Source organism: Molossus molossus, unplaced genomic scaffold, assembly GCF_014108415.1.
Source record: "Molossus molossus isolate mMolMol1 unplaced genomic scaffold, mMolMol1.p scaffold_m16_p_21, whole genome shotgun sequence".
In the NCBI taxonomy this organism is placed as follows: domain Eukaryota; kingdom Metazoa; phylum Chordata; class Mammalia; order Chiroptera; family Molossidae; genus Molossus; species Molossus molossus.
This window is the reverse complement of record NW_023425357.1, coordinates 7337273-7357562: the sequence shown is the minus strand read 5'-3', so window position 1 is coordinate 7357562 and position 20290 is coordinate 7337273. Positions and strand designations below refer to the sequence as shown.

Below are 20290 nucleotides of genomic sequence, written 5' to 3'. Positions count from 1 at the left end.
GCGAGGCCCAGAAGACACGGCCCTCGACTTCACCTCCTGAATTATCTCCTCATTAGGATTTCATCTACTCTCCCCCGAGGAACTTTTAACTGGGGCGCTGGGGAAGCCAACCGCTCACACCTTTTCCTTGAGCACCTGGGGAGAGGCTCCTGCCCCAAGGTCCGCTGGGAGTTGCAGTCAGGGTGACTCCAGGGCTGGGGTGGCGGGGACGGGGTACCGGTGTGGCAGGACTCAAAAAAGGACCGAAAATAGCCCTGGCTGGTTTGGCTCAATGGTTAGAGCGTTGGCCTGCGGTCCAGAGAGACCCGGGTTCGGTTCCCGCTAAGGGCATGTACCTCGGTTGCAGTTTGTCCCCGGCCCTGGTTGGTCGTGCGGGTGGCAGCCACTCGATGTGTCCCTTTCACGTCGATGTTTCTCTCTCTCTCTCTCCCTCCCACTCTATCTGAACAACAACAAAAAAAATGTCCTCGAGTGAGGATTAAAAAAATTTTTTTAAATGACTGAAAATAAATGTAACGATGCCCTCCTCCTTTTGGCTGCAAATTGCTTTTACGGGAACCCGCCGGGTTTGGCACACTCGTAAATGTGCGTGATGTCTCTAGCTGGCTGCACCGAGAATTTGGGAGACTGAGTTTGGAGTGGGAGAGTCCTTGTCAGGGAAGCCCACGTGGAAATGTGGGAAATCAGGAAGGGATAGCAGGGGCCTCCACGGGGGTGCCCCACCTGGCCCTGCAACCGTACCCCCAGTCACCAGCAGCTCAATGCCTGCGCAGAAGCTGGGTTTGGGGGCCAGGGACACCGCGGCGGCCCCCACCTCCGCTGGCTGGCCCATGTGGCCCAGGGGCTGGCGAGAGACAAGGAGAAAAGGGATGTCAAGAGGAGCCCTCACCTAGTGCCCGCACACCATGCCACCTGGCCCTGGCCCCCACTCCTCCCTGGGCCACTGTGCCCTGCAGTACTGTGGCCTTGGGGGTGGGTGATGAGGATGCCAGCTCCTCCCACATGGAATCTGGGGAGATACTGGGGGAGGGAGAAGAATCAGGTGTGTCTGCAGCAAACACTGCTTCTTGGGTTCACTCCCGTCTCCCCAGTCCCCCAGGGGGCTCAGCCCACTTGGAGCTGCTCACCAGTTGACTTGGACGCCATATTGACTCATCCAGGGCCATGGTCTTGGTCACAGCTGTTAGTGCTCCCTACAGAGGACAGGGCCGGGAGAGAGTTCAGTCCAGGGACGATGAGGCATCTCCCGTGTCCTCTCCTCCCAACCAATGGGCCAAGCAGGGACACCAGAATGGGGGTCGTGTCCTCCCTGCAGGCTATGTTGGGGCGCACCAGGCTCTGTTTCTTGGGAGACACTTAGTGCTTAACACACTTGACAGACTTTTACGCCTCAGGTCTGAGGCCCCTAGGGGGCAGTAGGGAGGGAAGGAAGCAGCAGGGTACCCTGATGACCTACCTTGGTGGCCACATGGGGAACTGCCTGGGACTGGCCAATTGCCCCGACTAGGCTGGAAATGTTGATGACATTCCCCCTGCTCTTCCGCAGGTGGGGGAGGGCGAGCTGGGGAGACAGGAGGCAGCAAAAGCCACCCAAGGCCCCTAGATCTCCCCAAGCTAGGGCAACACACCCTGACATCTGGACAGATGTGTCTCCCTGGTCTGGGAGCTGACCTGGGTACCTCGTCGGGACAGTATCGGAGCCCCAGAGGGAACCTTCCCTGGCTCACCCCAGGGTCTCTGGGTCTCAGAGCTTAAAGAGTCTCTCACAGTCTGAAAGGGATTTTTCTCTGTCTCTGTCTCTCCCCCCACCACCCTCTCTGGGTCCCTGTACCCCTCTCTCTGAGTCTTTGCATGGCTGCATTTGTTTTTGCAAAAAATAGGAGGAAGCTCTTTCATCCACGGAGGGGAAGGCAGTTTCTGAGTTTTAGGGAGAGCTCTGTGGTCAGAATGTGATGTTGGAGATCTTTGTGAAGTGCACCCCATATTCTGCCAACTTTTCCCCTAAAACTCCCTGGCTACCTGGAGGTCCCTATACTCACTTTTTCTCAACTCTCTCTCCTTTTCCCTCTCATTCCCTCCCTCTCTGTCTCCCAGTCCTTGCAGTATCTGTGACCTTGGAGAAACTCAAATTCTGCCCTTCCCCTTGTTTGCTTTGGGCAGCTGAGCTGGTCAGGCAAGGCTCATTCCTGCCACTAAAGATCAGCATGACCAGCCAGCTCCCCCAGGGGTTCTCAGAGTGGGAATCTCAATTGGCTCCCTCTCCTGTTCACCCCAGCAGCTCTTTCAAACCTCCTTCCTCTCTCAAAAACAGCCTCCGCCCTGTTCTCAGTGCCTTATCTTCATGTAGGCCCTGAGTGTTCCGACCTCAGGGCCTTTGCACTTGCTGTTCCCTCTACCTGGAATGCTTTTCCTAAGATAGCCATGCGACTCACTCCTAGGGTGACCAACCATCCTTATTTGGCCAGTACTAAAGGGTTTCTGGGGACATGGGACATTCAGTCCACAATTTCAGTGCTGAAGTGGGACAGTCCTAGATAAACCGACCCCCTCAGCAACTTCAAATCCTGTTCCAATGTTACCTTCTCACTGGGGCCTTCCCTGACCTGACCATCCTATTTTCTTAAAACTGCACCCTTCCTCTCCCTGGGTCCCCACCCCTTCCTGATTCCTTTTTTCTGTGGCACACATGTCCTTGTGACACACCATATGTATTTTACTTACTCATTTGCTTATTCTCTGTCTCTCGCACCAGAACGCAAAAATCCACAACGGGACTGCTGACCTTAGTTATTTTCATCCCCAGTACTGATGTGTCTGGCACATAGGTGCTCAATAAATATCTTTTGAGTAAGTGAATGGATTTATTGAGGATCTATTATGTGCCTGACGCTGTTTACAGCAATTTACACAGATGAGCTCATTTAGGAACAGAAGGGTGACGGACATACACCGAGGGTCCTGAGACACCCGACAGAACCAGTATTTACAGCCCCACAGCCTGAGACCAAAACCACAACCAAATAAGAATTTCTGACAACTCTGTGTTAAGAACCTATGATATCGCGTGAGTGACATGAGTATGTGGGCCTTGGGGGCAAGGTGGAATTCTAATCCTCCAGCCTCCCCCCCCAGGGATCCCCCACAGTCATCCTCCCCTCCCCCCCACTCTCAACAGCCTTAAAACCCTCCCTCTCTCAGGCCTGGGGCTCGCCCAGCCCCCACCCCTGGCCCTGGCCCTGCCCCCACCATATTTTTCTCCTTAATCCAACTACCTGTCTCCCTCCCCACTACCACCCTGTGAATGTGAGGTCCATGAGGCTGAGACATGGTTCATTTGTCACCCACTTCCCAGCACAGGGGACACAGCTGCCAGCAAATAAATATTTGTCACACACTCCCCTTCCCAACCCTCCCACACATTCCTTGGCCATGTCCTCCCTGCCCCCCTCTCAAGGTCACCTGGTAGCTACATCAAGGACCTGCTGGACTCTTATTGGCCTGACTCCGCCCCCCCTTCAGACACCCAGTCTGGGGAGCCCCGGCTTTCCTGGTGCCCTGCAGCCTTGCTCTGGCTGGGCTCCATTTCGCTTCAATGTTGGGGGCCCTGGGTCCTTCTCACTCCGCCTGGGGAGTCCCTACTTTGTTGGTTTCCCGCCAGCATCTCCTAAATCTCCCTCAGAACCCCCACCCTGGGGTCTCTCCATCTCAATATCTCAAGTGCAGATGTCACCCCATTGTCTCCTCCTACAACCTGCCTCTCTTCCTGGTTCCCAGCCTTGGACATGGGACCCACACTCCCACCCAGTTCTCAAGCCACAGACTGGGAGGACTGGGAGTCTTCCGAGCCTCCCTCTCCCTCAATTCCTCATCCGATCCATCACTTTCTTGCTCAAATACCTTCCATGGCTCCCTATTGCTCCTGAGATGAAGACCGGACACGTGGCATGGCCCTCTAGGCCCCATGTGACCAACCCCCCAAATCCCTTCCTATACCACCCCCTCCTCACTCCACTCAGTCCCTCAGCAGCACCAAACCCTCGCTCACTGCCAGGCCTTTGCACAGGTTGTCCCCTCTGCCAGGAACACTTGCACCTCCGAGTTGTCGCATCAAGGACCCACTGGACACTTACTGGTCTGAGTCTCCCTTCCCTCTCCCTCCCTTGGACACTGGGTCTGGAGAACCCCCTTCACCACCCCTTTATTTTTATTTTATTTTATTATTTTTTTTTATCCTCACCCGAGGACACTTTTTGATATTTTGTTCAGATAGAGTGGGAGGGAGGGAGGGAGGGAGGGAGGGAGACATCGACGTGAAAGGGACACACCGAGTGGCTGCCACCCGCACAACCCAACCAGGGCCGGGGACAAACCGCAACCGAGGTACATGCCCTTAGCGGGAACCGAACCCGGGTCTCTGGGGACCACAAGCCGACGCTCTAACTGCTGAGCCAAACCGGCCAGGGCTCACCACCCCTTTAGTTGATGCGGCTCATCTTTTGCTTCTTCCAGGAAGTCTGCCCTGACCCCCAGAACAAGCCAGACTCCCTGTAACACATCTCCTTCCTACACAAAACACACCCCAGAAACTCATCTCTGCATTTACTTAATAATGCCTGGCCCTGGCCAGTTTGGCTCAATGGTTGCAACATCGGCCTGCAGACCAGAGAGTCCTGGGTTCGGTTCCCACTAGGGGCATATACCAGAAAAAATAAAATCAATAAAGAAAAAATAATAATAATTCCTGGCTACCCCATGACTATGAACTCCACAATGGCAAAGACCACGTGGTGAATCCCCCGCACCTAGAATACTGCCTGACACCTATCTAGGTTTATTTATTGATAAATAAATAGATGAATGAGTGGATAGGTCTCTAAGAACCAATCCAGCTCTGAGAGTCTAAAACAGACATTCCTGTGCTCGAACACCTTCTTTGGATCCTTACTTCCCACAAGATCTTATTTCCTTGACCCTAGAAAGGTCCCTAATTCTTCCACTGTTTTCGCTAGCCTAGGGAATCAGAAACTTTGGCTTGTTTCAAAACCCACCGGGGAGACCAATGGTCCGGAGGGCCTCATTCAGGAGGTTTGGGCTGGGCCCCAAGAGTCAACCTTTCAAGAGCTTCCAAGGAAAATGTTGGTGGTAATGATGATGATGGTGGTGATAATGATGTTGATGGTGATGAAGATGATGGTGGTGGTGTTGGCAATGATGATGATGATGACGATGGTTATATTTTTTTTTTTTTTATCCTCACCCGAGGATATTTTCCATTTTTTTGTACAGACAGAGTGGGAGGGAGAGAGAGGAAGAGAGAGAGAGGGAAACATTGATGTGAAAGGGACACATCGAGTGGCTGCCACCCGCACAACCAACCAGGGCCGGGGACAAACTGCAACCGAGGTACGTGCCCTTAGCGGGAACCGAACCCGGGTCTCTCCGGACCGCAGGCCGACGCTCTAACCGCTGAGCCAAACTGGCCAGGGCACGATGGTTATATTGATGGTGATGATATTAACAGGGATGGCTGTGATGATAACAGTGATTTGATGATGATGATGGTGATAATGGCAGCAACTTACTCATGTTGACAAATTTCCTTGCAGCAGGCACAGTTTAGGTGCTGGGACAGAGGCAGGGACAAGAGACAGAAGCCTTTGCCCTCCAGAAAGTGTAGTGGGTGGGCCTGGTCTGGTGTAAACAAGCCAACCATAATAAGACATTTGGGAACAGCGGGGTGAATTCAAACAGGGCTTGGGGCCCTGACCGATTTGGCTCAGTGGTTAGAGCATCAGTCTGCAGACCAAATGGTCGTGGGCTCGATTCCCAGTCAAGGGCACATACCTGGTCTGTGGGTTTGATCCCCAGCCCTGGTCAGTGTCGTGAGGGAGTCAACCAATCGATGTGTCTCTCTCACATTGATGTTTCTCTCTCTCTCTCTCTCTCTCTCTCTCTCTCTCTCCCCCTATTCTTCCCTCTCTCCCTATTCTTCCCTCTCTCCCTCCCTCCCCCTCCCTCCCACTCTGTCTGAAAATCAATGGAAAAATATCCCTGGGTGAGGATTGAAAAAAAAAATAGGGCTTGGATATTAAATAGTATTAAGACATTACTGTTAATTTTCTTAAAAGACATAATGGCAGTTTGGTTATGTAAAAAAAAAAGTCTTAATTTAAATGTTTAATATAAAGTGTAATGTATTTTTTTTTTTATCCTCAACCAAGAACATTTTTTCATTTTTTGTACAGATAGAGTGGGAGGGAGAGAGAGGAAGGGAGAGAGAGAGAGAAACATCGATGTGAAGGGACACACCAGGGCCGGGGACAAACTGCAACCAAGGTACATGCCCTTAGCGGGAACCGAACCCGGGTCTCTCTGGACCACAGGCCGATGCTCTAACCGCTGAGCCAAACTGGCCAGGGCATAAATGTATTATTAAATTAAAGCATTTAGCTCTCGCCCTACCTGGGTGGCTCAGTGGTTGAGTGGTATCCCGTGCACCAAGAGGTCACCAGTTCAATTTCCTGTCAGGGCACATGCCTCAATTGCGGGCTTGACCCCCAATAGGGGGTGTGCAGGAGGGAGCCGATTGATATTTCTCTCTCCCTCTCCCTTCCTCTCTCTCTAAAATCAATAAAACATTTTTAATTTTTTTTAAATCCTCACCCAAGGATATTCTTCTATTTATCTTCAGATAGAGAGAGGGGGAGAGAGAGGGACAGAAAGGGAGAGAGAGAAACATCGACATGAGAGGGACACATTGACTGGTCACCTTCTGCACAACCCCAACCAGGGCCGGGGACCAACCGCAACCAAGGTATGTGCCCTTGGCCAGAATCGAACCCGCGACTCATTGGTCCATGGGCCAATGCTCTACAGCTGAGCCAAACCGTCCAGGGCAATAAAACATTTAAAAAGAAATTTGGCTCTCCCTCACCTCTTTCTTTCTTTTTCTTTTTATCCTCACCCAAGGATACCTTTTTGTATTTATCTTCAGATAGAGGGGGAGGAAGAGAGAAATAGAAAAACATCAACGTGAGAGAGACACCTCAACTGGCTGCCACCCACACAGCCCCAACCAGGGCAGAGGACAAACTGCAACCGAGGTACGTGCCCTTAGCGGGAACCGAACCTGGGACCCTCCGATCGAAGGCTGATGCTCTAACCACTGAGCCAAACCGGCCAGGGTTCCCTCACCTCTTGAGTGGGGATAACATTTCTCTCTGGCATTCTCTCAATGGAGTGGTCATTTGTTCAGTGGTGGCCTCCATCAGCGGCCTTGCATGTCCACAACTACCCCCAGCTCTAGAGCAGCCCTTCCTGGGGTCGCCTCCCACACATCCTGCACCCCACCTTCATCTAGGGTCTGCTTCTGGGGCAGCCCCAACGAAATCAGGTGTGGCCAAGGAACCGTGATGATGTTAAGAACTCTAATAATCTGCCCTGGCCGGTTTGGCTCAGTGGTTAGAGCGTCGGCCTGCGGTCCTGAGAGACCCGGGTTCGGTTCCCGCTAAGGGCACGTACCTCGGTTGCAGTTTGTCCCCGGCCCTGGTTGATCATGCGGGTGGCAGCCATTCGATGTGTCCCTTTCACATCGATGTTTCTCTCTCTCTCTCTTCCTCTCTCTCCCTCCCACTCTATCTGAACAAAAAGTGAAAAAATGTCCTCAGGTGAGGATAAAAAAATAAATAAATAAAAATAAAAATAAAAAAAGAATTCTAATAATCTGAATAAGAAGGTATCCGGATTAGTTAAGACTGTGGTGTCAATGTGAATCTTACTGCGGTTCTTGTTTTTAGGAAATACACTCCAAAGAGTGAGTGAAAATGGACATTACACCTGCAACTTCCTCTCAGATAGAAAGACAGAGAAATCAAGCAAATGTGGTAAAAAAACAAAAAAACAAAAAACAATGGAGAGCCTGGGTATGGGGAGTTCTTTGTACTAGTCTGGCAATATATTATAACCCTTAAGTTATTTCTAAATAAAAACAAACATTCTAATCCATTGATAGTATATATGAAATTCTTACTTATGAAATTATATGCTGTCTGGGTAGGAGACTGCAAGAGGTAATGGGTAGAACAGGTTTAACATAATGCTTGTAATTGCTAAACAAGATGGAGATGGGGGTTCCCTTGTTCTTAAAATACTCTAGCGAGGTGCCCAGCCGGTGTGGCTCAGTGGTTGAGCGTTGACCCAGGCACCAAGAGAATTGCCAGTTTGATTGTAGGTCAGGGCACATACCCAGGTTGTGGGCCTGATCCCCAGTGGGAGGCATGTGGGAGGTGGCCAATTGATGTTCTCTCTCATCAATGTTTCTATCTCTCTCTCCCTTCCCCTTCCTCTCTTCCCCTCTCTCTAAAGTCAATAAAGAAAAAATAGATAGATAGATAGATAGATAGATAGATAGATAGATAGACAGACATAATACTCAAGGGGGTTTCTGCCCCAGGGCCTTTGCACATTCTTTTCTTAGTGAATGAAACACCCTGTGCCCTACTGCTCCACTTCCGTTCCTCCCACTCAAGGTCCAGCTCAAATCTCACCTTTTCCCTTCTACTTCTCCCAGGTTTAATTTGCTCAACATGTATCTCAGAGACCTCAGACTGAGGGATGTAGATTCGCTTCAAGAAATAGAATGGGCCCTGGCCGGTTTGGCTCAGCGGTTAGAGCGTCGGCCTGCGGTCCTGAGAGACCCGGGTTCGGTTCCCGCTAAGGGCGCGTACTTCGGTTGCAGTTTGTCCCCGGCCCTGGTTGGTTGTGTGGGTGGCAGCCACTCAATGTGTCCCTTTCACATCGATGTTTCTCTCTCTCTCTCTGTTCCTCTCTCTCCCTCCCACTCTACCTGAGCAAAAAATGGAAAAATGTCCTCGGGTGAGGATAAAAAAAAAAAAAAAAAAGAAATAGAATGGGACAAGGTTCATGATAAACAGTAATAACCTACAGACAACAAACTGTGCCTGGCATGCTCTAAGGGCTTGGTGCGTGTTTAACTGAATTTCATTCAATTCTCAGAACAACCCTGTGAATTAGGTACCATGATTAGCCCTATTTTACAGGCACAGAGAGCTTGAGTAACTTGCCCGATGTTGCCAGTAGGAAATGGCAGAGAACTTTGGCAGCTGGGCCCCAGATCTAGACCCTTTATATTATTTTATTTTTTGGTACGTGCCCCTAGCAAGAACCGAACCTGGGACTCTCTGGTCCACAGGCTGATGCTCCAACCGCTGAGCCAAACCGGCCAGGGCCTCTAGACCCTTTAATACCACTCAGTCACAGGTAACAAAGTCAGGTAACCAACAAGGGGAGGCAAGGACTGGGGTACAAGAGCCAGGCCACATTTAGCAGACTGTCACCCTGCCCCATGGGTGTAGTTTATCAACTTTTCAAGAGAAACCAGAAATCCAGGTTTTATGTAAAATCACTCTTTTTTTAAATGTGTTTTTGTTGATTTTTTTTAGGGAGAGAGAGATCGAGCATTAAGTGAGAAACATCAATCAGCTGCCTCCTGCACACACCCTCCCGGGGATTGAATCTGAAACCCAGGCATGTGCTCTGACCGGGAATCGAACCGGGACCTCTCAGTCCATGGGACTATGCTCAATCCACTGAGCCACACTGGCCGGGCAAAATCACTCTCTTTTTAAATGCTGCCGACTACTGACAGAGAAATACATATATATACCCACATAAAAACATTGTTTTTTTTTTTTTGTTTTTTTTTTTTTGTTTTTATCCTTATCCGAGGACATTTTTCCATTTTTTATTCAGATAGAGTGGGAGGGAGAGAGAGAGAGAAACATCAATGTGAAAGGGACACATCGAGTGGCTGCCATCCGCATGACCCAAGCAGAGCTGGGGACAAACTACAACCGAGGTACATGCCCTTAGCGGGAACCGAACCTGGGTCTCTCAGGACCGCAGACCGACACTCTAACCGCTGAGCCAAACCGGCTAGGGCCCACATAAAAACATTGTATGGGCTGTGGTGTATGTGTCTTATCGTGTGGAGGTACCAGCCTTAGAAGGCGAACAGAGCCCTGGCCAGTTTGGCTCAGCGGTTAGAGCGTCGGTCTGCGGTCCGGAGAGACCCGGGTTCGGTTCCCGCTAAGGGCGCGTACTTCGGTTGCAGTTTGTCCCCGGCCCTGGTTGGTCGTGCGGGTGGCAGCCACTCGATGTGTCCCTTCATGTCGATGTTTCTCTCTCTCCCTTCCTCTCTCTCCCTCCCACTCTATCTGTACAAAAAATGGAAAAATGTCCTCGAGTGAGGATAAAAAAAAAAAAGGTGAACAGAAACCAGGACAGGAGCCAGGGTGCCCTGGATGAGCAGGGAATGACCCAGTTGGGAACATCCCACCTGGGTCTCAGACCAAACCTGGAAAATAGCACCTGAGTTTTCCCCACTCTGGTGACCCCTGCTCACTCCACGGCCCCTCTCCATCTACACTCGCTTCTCTGAGCTCCTCCAGCCTCAAGCCGGAGAATTCCAAAATAATGTCTCCAGGCCTGGACTCACCCCAGACTCAAAAATCCCCTTCAACACCTCCCCCACCCAACCCGATCCGCCCCACCGCCCTGGTCCTGCACTTGCTAAACAAGCAAATCCCATTTCTTTCTTTCCCACGTTCACCTCCATATCTAGTCTATGGGGAAATCCTGACCATTCTACCTTCAAAATGGACCCAGAATCGGACCACTTCTCACCAAATCCGCGGCCCCTAATCTGGGCAGATCCAACCAACATCACCTCCCGCCTGAACCATCCCCAAAGTCCCTGGGCTTCAGCCTTAGCCTCCAATCTGTTCCCCATGCGGCCGCCAGAGGGCGCCAGTTCCCACTTCTGGTCTTTCACGGTTCTGGGCTCAGAAACCCCCATGGCTCCCTGCTCTCTCCTTGTCAAAGCAAAGTCCTCTCCGTGGTTTACAATGGCCAGTACAATCTGGGTCCCATTGACCCTCCCCTTACACCCTCTCCCCCTTGTGCCCTCTCCCCTTTGCTCACCCTGCTTCAATCACACTGTCCTTCTTGCTGTTCTCCTGAACTCCAAGCAGTCCCACCCACCCCAGGGCCTTTGCACTGGTTGTCTCTCCCCTGGACCAGTATTCTCTGCACACCTCCTTGGGGTATGACTCAAATGTCACCTCTCAGAGAAGCACACAAATACACAATTTGAACAAAAAACAAAAACCCTCATCTGGTAAAGATCATCGTGGATTATTTACAGGTGAAACGTGATATCCTTGATTTACTCTAAAATAGTCCAGAAAAATAAAGGGAGGGGTCTCCAAGAAGCAAGGATGGCAGAACGCTGACCATTGTTGGCACCGAATGATGATCACATGGGGTTCAATATAGGATTCTCTCTGCTTTTGTTTGTTTTTGTTTTGGGGGGTTTTCTTATCCTCACCCAATAACATTTTTTGCATCGACATGAGAGAGATACAGTGAGTGGTTATTGCCCACATGACCCCAACCAGAGCCAGGGACAACTGCAACCGAGGTACGTGCCCTTAGCAGGAACCAAACCCGGGTCTCTCCAGTCCGCAAGCCGACGCTCTAACCACTGAGCCAAACCGGCCAGGGCTCTCTCTGCTTTTGTATTTGCAAAATGCCATCATAAAAATAAATAAAATGCCAAATAAAAATAAAAGTAGCCTTTGCACTTACCCACCACTCATTATCCCCTTTCCTTCCTTCACTTTTATGCCTCATATTCATCACTCCCTGACAGTATATTCTATACTTACTTGCCTACGGTCTGTCTCCCCCTCTAAAATGTCAGCTCCCCAAGGGCAGGGATGTCTGTCCGTCTTGTCCCCTGTTCGATGCCCAGTGCCCAGCACATTGCTGGCACTAAATGAGTATTTGTTGAATGAACGAATTCAGAAGTGCTGGGATGAGACCAAACACAGAGTTATCACGAAGAATGAATACGTGTGCGCAAGTGCTACACAAGCAAGGATGGTTGGGCAAGGCCTTGTGGAGGAGGTGAATTTAACAGAGATGATAAGCGGGGGGCAGTTATGGGAAGATTCAGAGGAAGGGCAGGGAGGTAGTGGGACATTCTTTGGTCCTAATAGCTGTTGATTCGGTGGCAAAGCTATAACTGCCTATTACCGCCTCCCTGTTTCAACCCTCCCCCCACATTCTTAACATCCCCTCTACCACCACCACTCCGCTTTGGGAGGCCCTGAGGGGTTCCTAAGAAAGCTGGGCATGGTCCGGCCAGTGTGGCTCAGTGGTTGAGCATCAACTCATGCACCAAGAGGTCACCGGTTCGATTCCCCGGACAGGAAATATGCCCAGGTTCTGGGCTGGATCCCTGTCGGGGGAGGGGGGCATGCAGGAGGCAGCCTATCGATGTTTCTATCTCTCTCTCCTTTTCCCTTCCTCTCTCTCTAAAACCAATAAAGAAAAAAATAAATAAATAAAATTAAAATTAATTTTTAAAAAGCTGGGCATGTACCCACCCAGGCGGCTTTTGCTGGATGTAGGGATTTGCACCGTCTGTTTTCTACAAAGAACGAAGTCCTTGGGGAAGAAGATTAAACGAAGGCAGGGAAAGCATTCTGCTCTTAGACAAGGTGGGTTTGGCGTGCTCGCTGTCAGGAGGCCACCTGGCCGCGGGTGGCCTGGGCCCCAGCCTTCCCCTTGGTCGAGGTGGGCGTCCCCAGCAGGTTCAGCTCCAGCAGCGGTCGGAAGCCCTGGGCGGAGGTCTCCTCGGGCCACTGCGGAGGCGGGTCTAAGGCAGGGGTTGGAGGGAGAGGAGAGAATGAGGAGAACTGGAGAAAAGCAGAGAGGTGAAGAGCTCAGGGCTCCGGTGAGGGCGGCAGACAAGAGGGTCAGGGATGGTGAAAGGAAGGGAGATTGCACAACAATTAGTTAAAAAAAAAAAAAAAAAAGCAGTGTCAGGGGTCAGAAGGCTGGGTGGAATCTCAGCTCTGCCATTTTTCTGGCTGCGTGGTTTCAGGCAAGTCACTCTGCCTCTGTGCCTCAGTTTCCTTTTCTACAGAATGAGAATAACCCCTCTGGAGCTTAGAAATGTCAAAGGCAAGCCCTGGCCAGTTTGGTTCAGCGGTTAGAGCGTCGGCCTGCGGTCCGGAGAGACCCAGGTTCGGTTCCCGCTAAGGGCACGTACTTCGGTTGCAGTTTGTCCCCGGCCCTGGTTGGTCGTGCAGGTGGCAGCCACTCGATGTGTCCCTTTCACGTCGATGTTTCTCTCTCTCTCTCCCTTCCTCTCTCTCCCTCCCACTCTATCTGTACAAAAAATGGAAAAATATCCTCGGGTGAGGATTAAAAAAAAAAAAAAAAAAGAAATGTCAAAGGCAATATGTGTGCCTGACACTTAGTACCATGATGTGTTTGTTAAATATGGTTGACCCTTGAACAGCACACGTTCCAACTGCATGGGTCCACTTATATGCACATTTTCTTCAATAAATATAGTCGTCCCTCCATAGCCGGGTTTTGTATTCGTGGGTTCAACCCACCACAGATGGAAAACAATAACATTCTTTTAAATTTTTTTCAATTACAGTTTTCATTCAATATTATTTTGTATTAGTTTTGGGTGTATAACACAGAACGGTAGCATTTTTCATTTTATTCTCACCAGAGGATATTTCTCCATTTATCCTCAGATGGAGTGGGAAGGAGGGAGAAAGAGAAACATCGATGTGCTCTGGCTGGTTTGACTTAGCAGTTAGAGCATCAGCCTGCAGACTAGAGTCTCGGGTTCGGTTCCCGCTAAGGGCATGAACCTCGGTTGCAGTTTGTCCCCGGCCCCCGTTGGGGTCAAGTGGGTGGCAACCAGTCTATGTGTTTCTCTCACATCGATGTTTCTCTCTCTCGCTTCCCCCCTCTCTCCCTCCCACTCTATCTGAAAATAAATGCAAAAATGTCCTTGGGTGAGGATAAAAAAATAAAATAAAATAAAACTTAAATCTTTAAAAAAAAAAAAAAGAAAAGAAAAAAGAAACATCAACATGAGAGACACATCTACTGGTTGCCTCCCTCATGACCCAACCAGGGCCGAGGACAAATTGCAACCCAGGTACGTGCCCTTGACTGAAATCGAACCCAAGACTCCTTGGTCAGCTGGCCGACGCTCTAACCACTGATCACAACGGCCAGGGCAACATCAGCATTTTTGACCCAGGGTTGGGACTCCACAGATGCAGAGAGCTGACCATATGCACTATTCTACCCCATTTTCTATGAGGAACTTGAGTGTCCAAGGCTTTTGGTATCCAAATGGGGGCTGGAACCAAGCCCCACAGATACCGGGACGGAAGTAAAGTTTGGGGGAAGTCAAATTTACATACGGATTTTCAACTGCTCAGAGGACTCTAACCGCTGCACTGTTCAGGGGTCAACAATAAATAGGAACAACTGGGAGGGGGGAGGTTAGAGGAAAGAAAAATCAACATGAATAAGAAAAGAAGCTAGGTCCAGCCGGTGTGGCTCAGTAGTTGAGTGTCAACCCATATGCACCAAGAGGTCGCCGGTTCGATTCCCGGTCAGGGCACGTGCCCAGGTTGTGGGCCTGATCCCCAGTGGGGGGCATGCAGGAGGCGGCCAGTCGATGTTCACTCTCATCGATGTTTCTTGTGGAGGGCGGCTGAGCCAAGGTCCCTTGTTCCTGTGGTGTTTGCATGGTCTCACCCAGGGGCCTATAGTCCCAAGGCCACTTGTTGATCCTGTGCACGCAGGAACATTCTACCCAAGATGTCTTTTGTTCCTGAGTGCCGGCAAGGCCCATGCAGGAGCCGCCTGAGCCGCGGGCAAGAATGTATGGACAGTCTGGACCTTGAGCTCAGAGGCCGACGGACACATTTGGTGTTTAAAAACAGTGAAGCGCCCTGGCCAGCTTGGCTCAGCGGTTAGAGCGTCGGCCTGCGGTCCAGAGAGACCAGGGTTCGGTTCCCGCTAAGGGCACGTACCTCGGTTGCAGTTTGTCCCCGGCCCTGGTTGGTCGTGCGGGTGGCAGCCACTCGATGTGTCCCTTTCACATCAATGTTTCTTCCTCTCTCTCCCTCCCACTCTGTACAAAAAATGGAAAAATGTCCTCGGGTGAGGATGAAAAAAAAATATATGGACTGGGTATTTGTTCCCTCAAAAAATGTATGTGTTTGGCCCTGGCCGGTTTGGTTCAGCAGTTAGAGCGTCGGCCTGCGGTCCTGAGAGACCTGGGTTCGGTTCCCGCTAAGGGCATGTACCTCGGTTGCAGTTTGTCCCCGGCCCTGGTCGGTTGTGCGGGTGGCAGCCACTCGATGTGTTCCTTTCACATCGATGTTTCTCTCTCTCTCTCTGTTCCTCTCTCTCCCTCCCACTCTACCTGAACAAAAAATGGAAAAATGTCCTCGGGTGTGTTTGAAGGCAGGGGGGCAGAAGTGGGGAGGAGAAGGTCCATGGGGGAAAAGTGGGGACATTTGCAGTACTTTCAAAAAGCAAGATACAACCCGGCTGGTGTGGCTCAGTGATTAAGCGTCGACCCATGCACCATCGACCCATGCACCAAGAGGTCACCACTTCGATTCTCGGTCAGGGCCCAGGCTCAGGTTGTAGGCCCGATCCCCAGTGGGGGGCATGCAGGAAGTGGCCAGTCCATGTTCTCTCTCATGGATGTTTCCATCTCTCTCTCCCTCTCCCTTCCTCTCTCTAAAATCAATAAAGAAAAAAGAATTTTTTTAAAAGAAAGATACAATTTTTTTAAATTCCTGTGTTCCCTCTCGGTTGGAATGTTATCCCATATACCAGAGGGTTGTGGGTTAGATTCCCAGTCAGGGTACATATGGGAGGCAATGGATAGCTGTTTCTCTCTCTCTCTTTCTCTCTCTCTCTCTTAAATCAATAAAAACATATCTTCCGGTGAGAATTAAAAACAAAATAAATCATGTGTTGAAATCCTAACCTTTAAAGTGATGGTATTTGGAGGTGGGCCTCTGGGAGGTGATTAGATCATGAGGGCGGAGCCTTGGTGAATGGGATCAGTGTCAGAACAGAGACCCCAGAGAGCTCCTTCCCCCACGTGAGGACACAGCGGAAGCTGGCCCTCACCACACACTGAGTCTGCCACACCTTGACCTTGGACTTCCTAGCTTTTAGAACTGCGAGAGATAAATGTTTGTTATTTAATCCACTCTGCCTATGGTATTTCTGTTATAGCATCCTGGACAGACTAAGACAGTGCCTCTATGTGTGCATATATGTATATATACATATATAGAGGTATATGGATATCTAACATAGATTATAACCTTAAATGTACATATGTGTATGTATATAGATGTATAGATATCTAACATAGATTATAATCTTAAATCCTAAAAACAACTCATACTAGTAAACTCTATTTTATTGATTTTGCAAATAAATAAGTTGCCTGAGGCCACCTCACAAACAGGCGCCAGCCCTGTGATTCCAACCCGTCCGCTGGCCCCAGAGCGGGAGTTCGCCCCGTCCTGTCTCTTCTCTGGGCATCTCTGCTGAGAACGGAGACCAGGCCAAGGCGGCAGCCCGCTCAGCCTCAGCTGGGAACATGTCTACGGACCTCAGGTTGTTGCTGCTCTGCGCACGTCTGTGAAAATTGGAAAAGTGCAACTGATTCTGGGGTTACAGAAACTAATTTTGCGAGTGGGAATTCGCAAATGCGGAATTTGTGACTAATGAGGGCTACCTGTATCTCTTGTCTACTTCCTCACTCTAGAATGTGAATCCCATGAGGACTGGAATGTTTCGTTTATTTATATTTTAATATTTGTATTGATATTTTAGAGAGAGAAGGGAGAGGGAGAGGGAGAGAAAGAGGGAAACACACCCTCCTGCACGCCCTAGCAGGGATGGAGCCCGAAACCCAGACACGTGCCCTGACCGGGAATCAGACAGGCAACTTTGGATGCCAGCGAGGACACCAAACCAACTGAGCCACATGGGCCAGTGCCCACTCTCTCTGCCTGCCGGGGGTCATTGTAAGGCAATGAACTACAAGCAGACACTGCTTGGAGTGAGAGGGAGCATCACAAGGGAGCAAATGCTCCAGATCTCTGGATGCAGCCCAATTTATTTGCCAAGTGGTTCCCTAGGTTACATGGTGTTTTAGTTCATTAAGTGCTTGAGACTGTGTCTCTGCTGACCTTACAGCCAAGCCCGGCATAATTCCCATTCCAGCTATCTCTCGTTGTTTTCAGGGGAGGTACATAACAAATACATTCACACTTGGGTGATAAGCCCATTGGTGCTATCAGGGTGGCTTTCTAAACCCAACATGCATATCTTGTCTATTCACGTGTATATATAATTTGATCTTTGGCTCGCCAGCCTATAAGAATGCATACTTCAAGGTTAAATTTTGTTCATCCACTAAACCCCCAACCATACAGGCCAGGGCTGTTTTGTCTGTCTTTGCTTTTCTTTTTTTTTAAGTTATTTTTTATTTTTTATTACTTGTTTTTTTTAAATATGTGAGTTTTTTTGTTAGTTTTTTGTAACTTATCTTTATTGTTGAATGTATTACAGATGTTCTCCCTGCCCCCACTTTTTTCCCCATTGATTTTTTTTTCCTCACCCGAGGACATTTTTCCACTTTTTGTTCAGATAGAGTGGGAGGGAGAGAGAGGAAGAGAGAATGAAAGAAAAACATCGACGTGAAAGGGACACATCGAGTGGTTGCCACCTGCACGACCCAACTTGGGCAGGGGACAAACTGCCACCAAGGTACGTGCCCTTTGTGGGAACTGAACCCGGGTCTCTCTGGACCGCAGGCCAACGCTCTAACTACTGAGCAAAACCGGCCAGGGCTCCTCATTGATTTTTTTAGATAGAGAGGAAGGGAGAGAGAGAAACTTTGATGTGAGAGAGACACATTGATCAGCTACCTCCTGCACGCCCCCTACTGGGGATCAAGCCGGCAACCCAGGCATGGGCTCTGACTTAGAATCGAACTGGGACCTCTCAGTCCATGGAATAATGCTCAGTCCAGTGAACCATGACCGCTGGGCTTGTCTGCCTTGTTCACTATTATCTCTAGTCCCTAGCACAGAACTTGGGGCAGAGTGGGTGCTCAGTAAATACTTGTTGAATATACAAAGGATGCAAAGAAAAAGAATGAACTAGTATCCACCATCTGCTTAATCCTTACAACATAAGAAGGAAAATGCAGCCCAGAGAGGGTAAGCTCCTTGCTCGAAGTTGCCTAGCCAACAAGGGAGGCTTCTCTCTTCCTCAGCGCCTTGCTGTGTGACCTCGGTGCAAACAGTCTACCTCTCTGAGCCGTGGTTTACCCGCATGAGGCATTCTTATAAAGGGCAGTCATTAAACTGGTGGCAATTTCCCTCTGAAGCCGTCACACTAAGCCCTGTAGACCACATGCCATGAGCACATCTTCACAGTCACCAGCAATAGAAAGGCCCTCAGCCTCACCTAGACTGAGACAGTTCTAGTCATTATGAGGCTGAATGGTCTACCCTGTTCAATCCGCACAACATCCCTACAGCGAGGACCGCCATTGTCATTATTCCCGTTTTAGAAATACAGAGACCGAGGTGTGGAAAGGGAGGTCACGCAGCAGGACGGAACAGAGCCAGGTGGAAACCCAGGTAGGGGGGTCCCACAGCTGTCTTGTCCTGTCCAAGTGGGCAGAGAGGAACATGGGGGGACCGAGGGCAGATAGAAGGGGAAACTGAGGTTCTGGAGGAAGGGGCGGGAAGCCAGAGGTGGGCTGACACTGGTGGAGAATGGCCGGGGGTCCTCACGACTCACGTAGCCAGCGTTGTTGACCACACAATCCAAGCAGCCAAAACGGCAGACGGTCTTAGAAACGAGGGTCTGAGGAGAAAGATGTCTCGTGAGTGAGGAGTGTTGGCAGCCGGGGCTCCCAAAAGCAAGACAGGAAGAAGGGGGAAGCTGGAGCCACAGCTGAGGGAACAGGAGCTAGAGGAAGCGGGGGACTCCCCCAAATCTCCAGGCCTGGAAAAGAGGAGACAGGAAGCTGGGGTGCCAGAGCCCAGAGGTCACACTGCAATCATTACTCTAGAGATCTGGGGTCAGGGGACAGAGACCCGGGGGGGCACATATCAGAGAGATACTGACTAAAGGGAAGGGACAAAACCCTGAGACAGGAGGGAAAAAACTCTTACAGAAAAGGACCCACTCACTGTGGGGGACTCTTTTGTTCCAATTTATGTGACAGGTGTGATTAGAATCTTGAAGAAGTGAGAGACAAAAGAGAAGCCGCCCAGGAGATACTGGACCGGGCCAGCAAAATCAGGGAGGAAAGGACACTGAGCTGAACCCTTCGGGGCCTGAACAATTTAGCCAAGAGAAGAGGGTACAGCAGGTGCAAAAACTTAGAGGACAGAGCTAGAGAGAAATTGGATATAGGGAGTGGGGACAGAAATATGCTCACCCTCATATCTTCCTCCTGAGCCACATCACAGAGAAGCCAGTTCCAGGAAGCTCCTTCTCCAGAACCCGGCCCCCCAACTCTGCAGGGAGAGAAGGGCTGGATTCCTGGGTCTGAGGGAGGAGGGGCTGGGGGCCTGGACTCCTGGTCTGAGGGAGGAGGGGCTGAGAGACCCTCACTCACCACCTTTGTCACAACCACTTGGGCCCGTCTCTCCACTAAGAATAGAAAGAGAACAGGTTACCACAGCACAGACCGTGGTGAAGGCCTCTGCTGCCCTATTGTGGCCACCTGGAGTGGGGCCTATCACCCAGCTAGGTTCCCCTCGTGACCCTAGTCTCCTGATGACCTCCTAGGGCAAAGGGCAGAGTTCTTGTCAAGTATTCTCCTTAGCTACTCCAAGTGCCTGCTGGGGTTCCTGTGAGCCCCATCTCTGGCTTCCAGAGTAACCCCTAAATCTGCAAGAGACATATTCCTCAAACCACCCGTTGTGTAGCTCTAATTACTGAGACCCAGAGAAAGAGAGGAAGGGTTTGAGATTTGCCAAACACTCAGGCTTCGGGATACCACTTTCACCCCTTCCTTGACATTGCAAATTGGATTTTATAAGAATCAGGATTCCTTCCCACACTCGGTAGACCCCGGGGTCGCTCCTCTCCCAGATTCCAGTATTCTACCAGCCAACACCCCCTCACCCAAAGCTCTCGCGATCCCGGCTCCGATGCCACGCCCCCCCCCCCCTCCGGTCACAATGACCCCCTTCCTGGCATAGCGCGACCCCGTGGCCACCCCGCATCCGTCCGCCTGTCTCTCCCTCTGTCACACTCTAGGCCTCTTCCCACCTCCAAAGTCCGGTGAGGCTGAGGGCTGGACCCTGGTAGCCCGGCC

At 50.4% G+C, this 20290-nt stretch overlaps 1 protein-coding gene across 1 annotated transcript; it reads right to left on the bottom strand.

Annotated features, from left to right (window-relative positions):
• Positions 1-549: 549 nt before the first annotated feature.
• Positions 550-19833, bottom strand: HSD17B14 (hydroxysteroid 17-beta dehydrogenase 14). The gene is given in 11 exon segments (XM_036275005.1): positions 550-606; positions 737-844; positions 930-1020; positions 1128-1151; positions 1153-1193; positions 1457-1561; positions 12645-12742; positions 18753-18825; positions 19406-19443; positions 19446-19484; positions 19800-19833. Coding segments are annotated over 11 exon segments (708 nt in total).
• Positions 19834-20290: the final 457 nt, after the last annotated feature.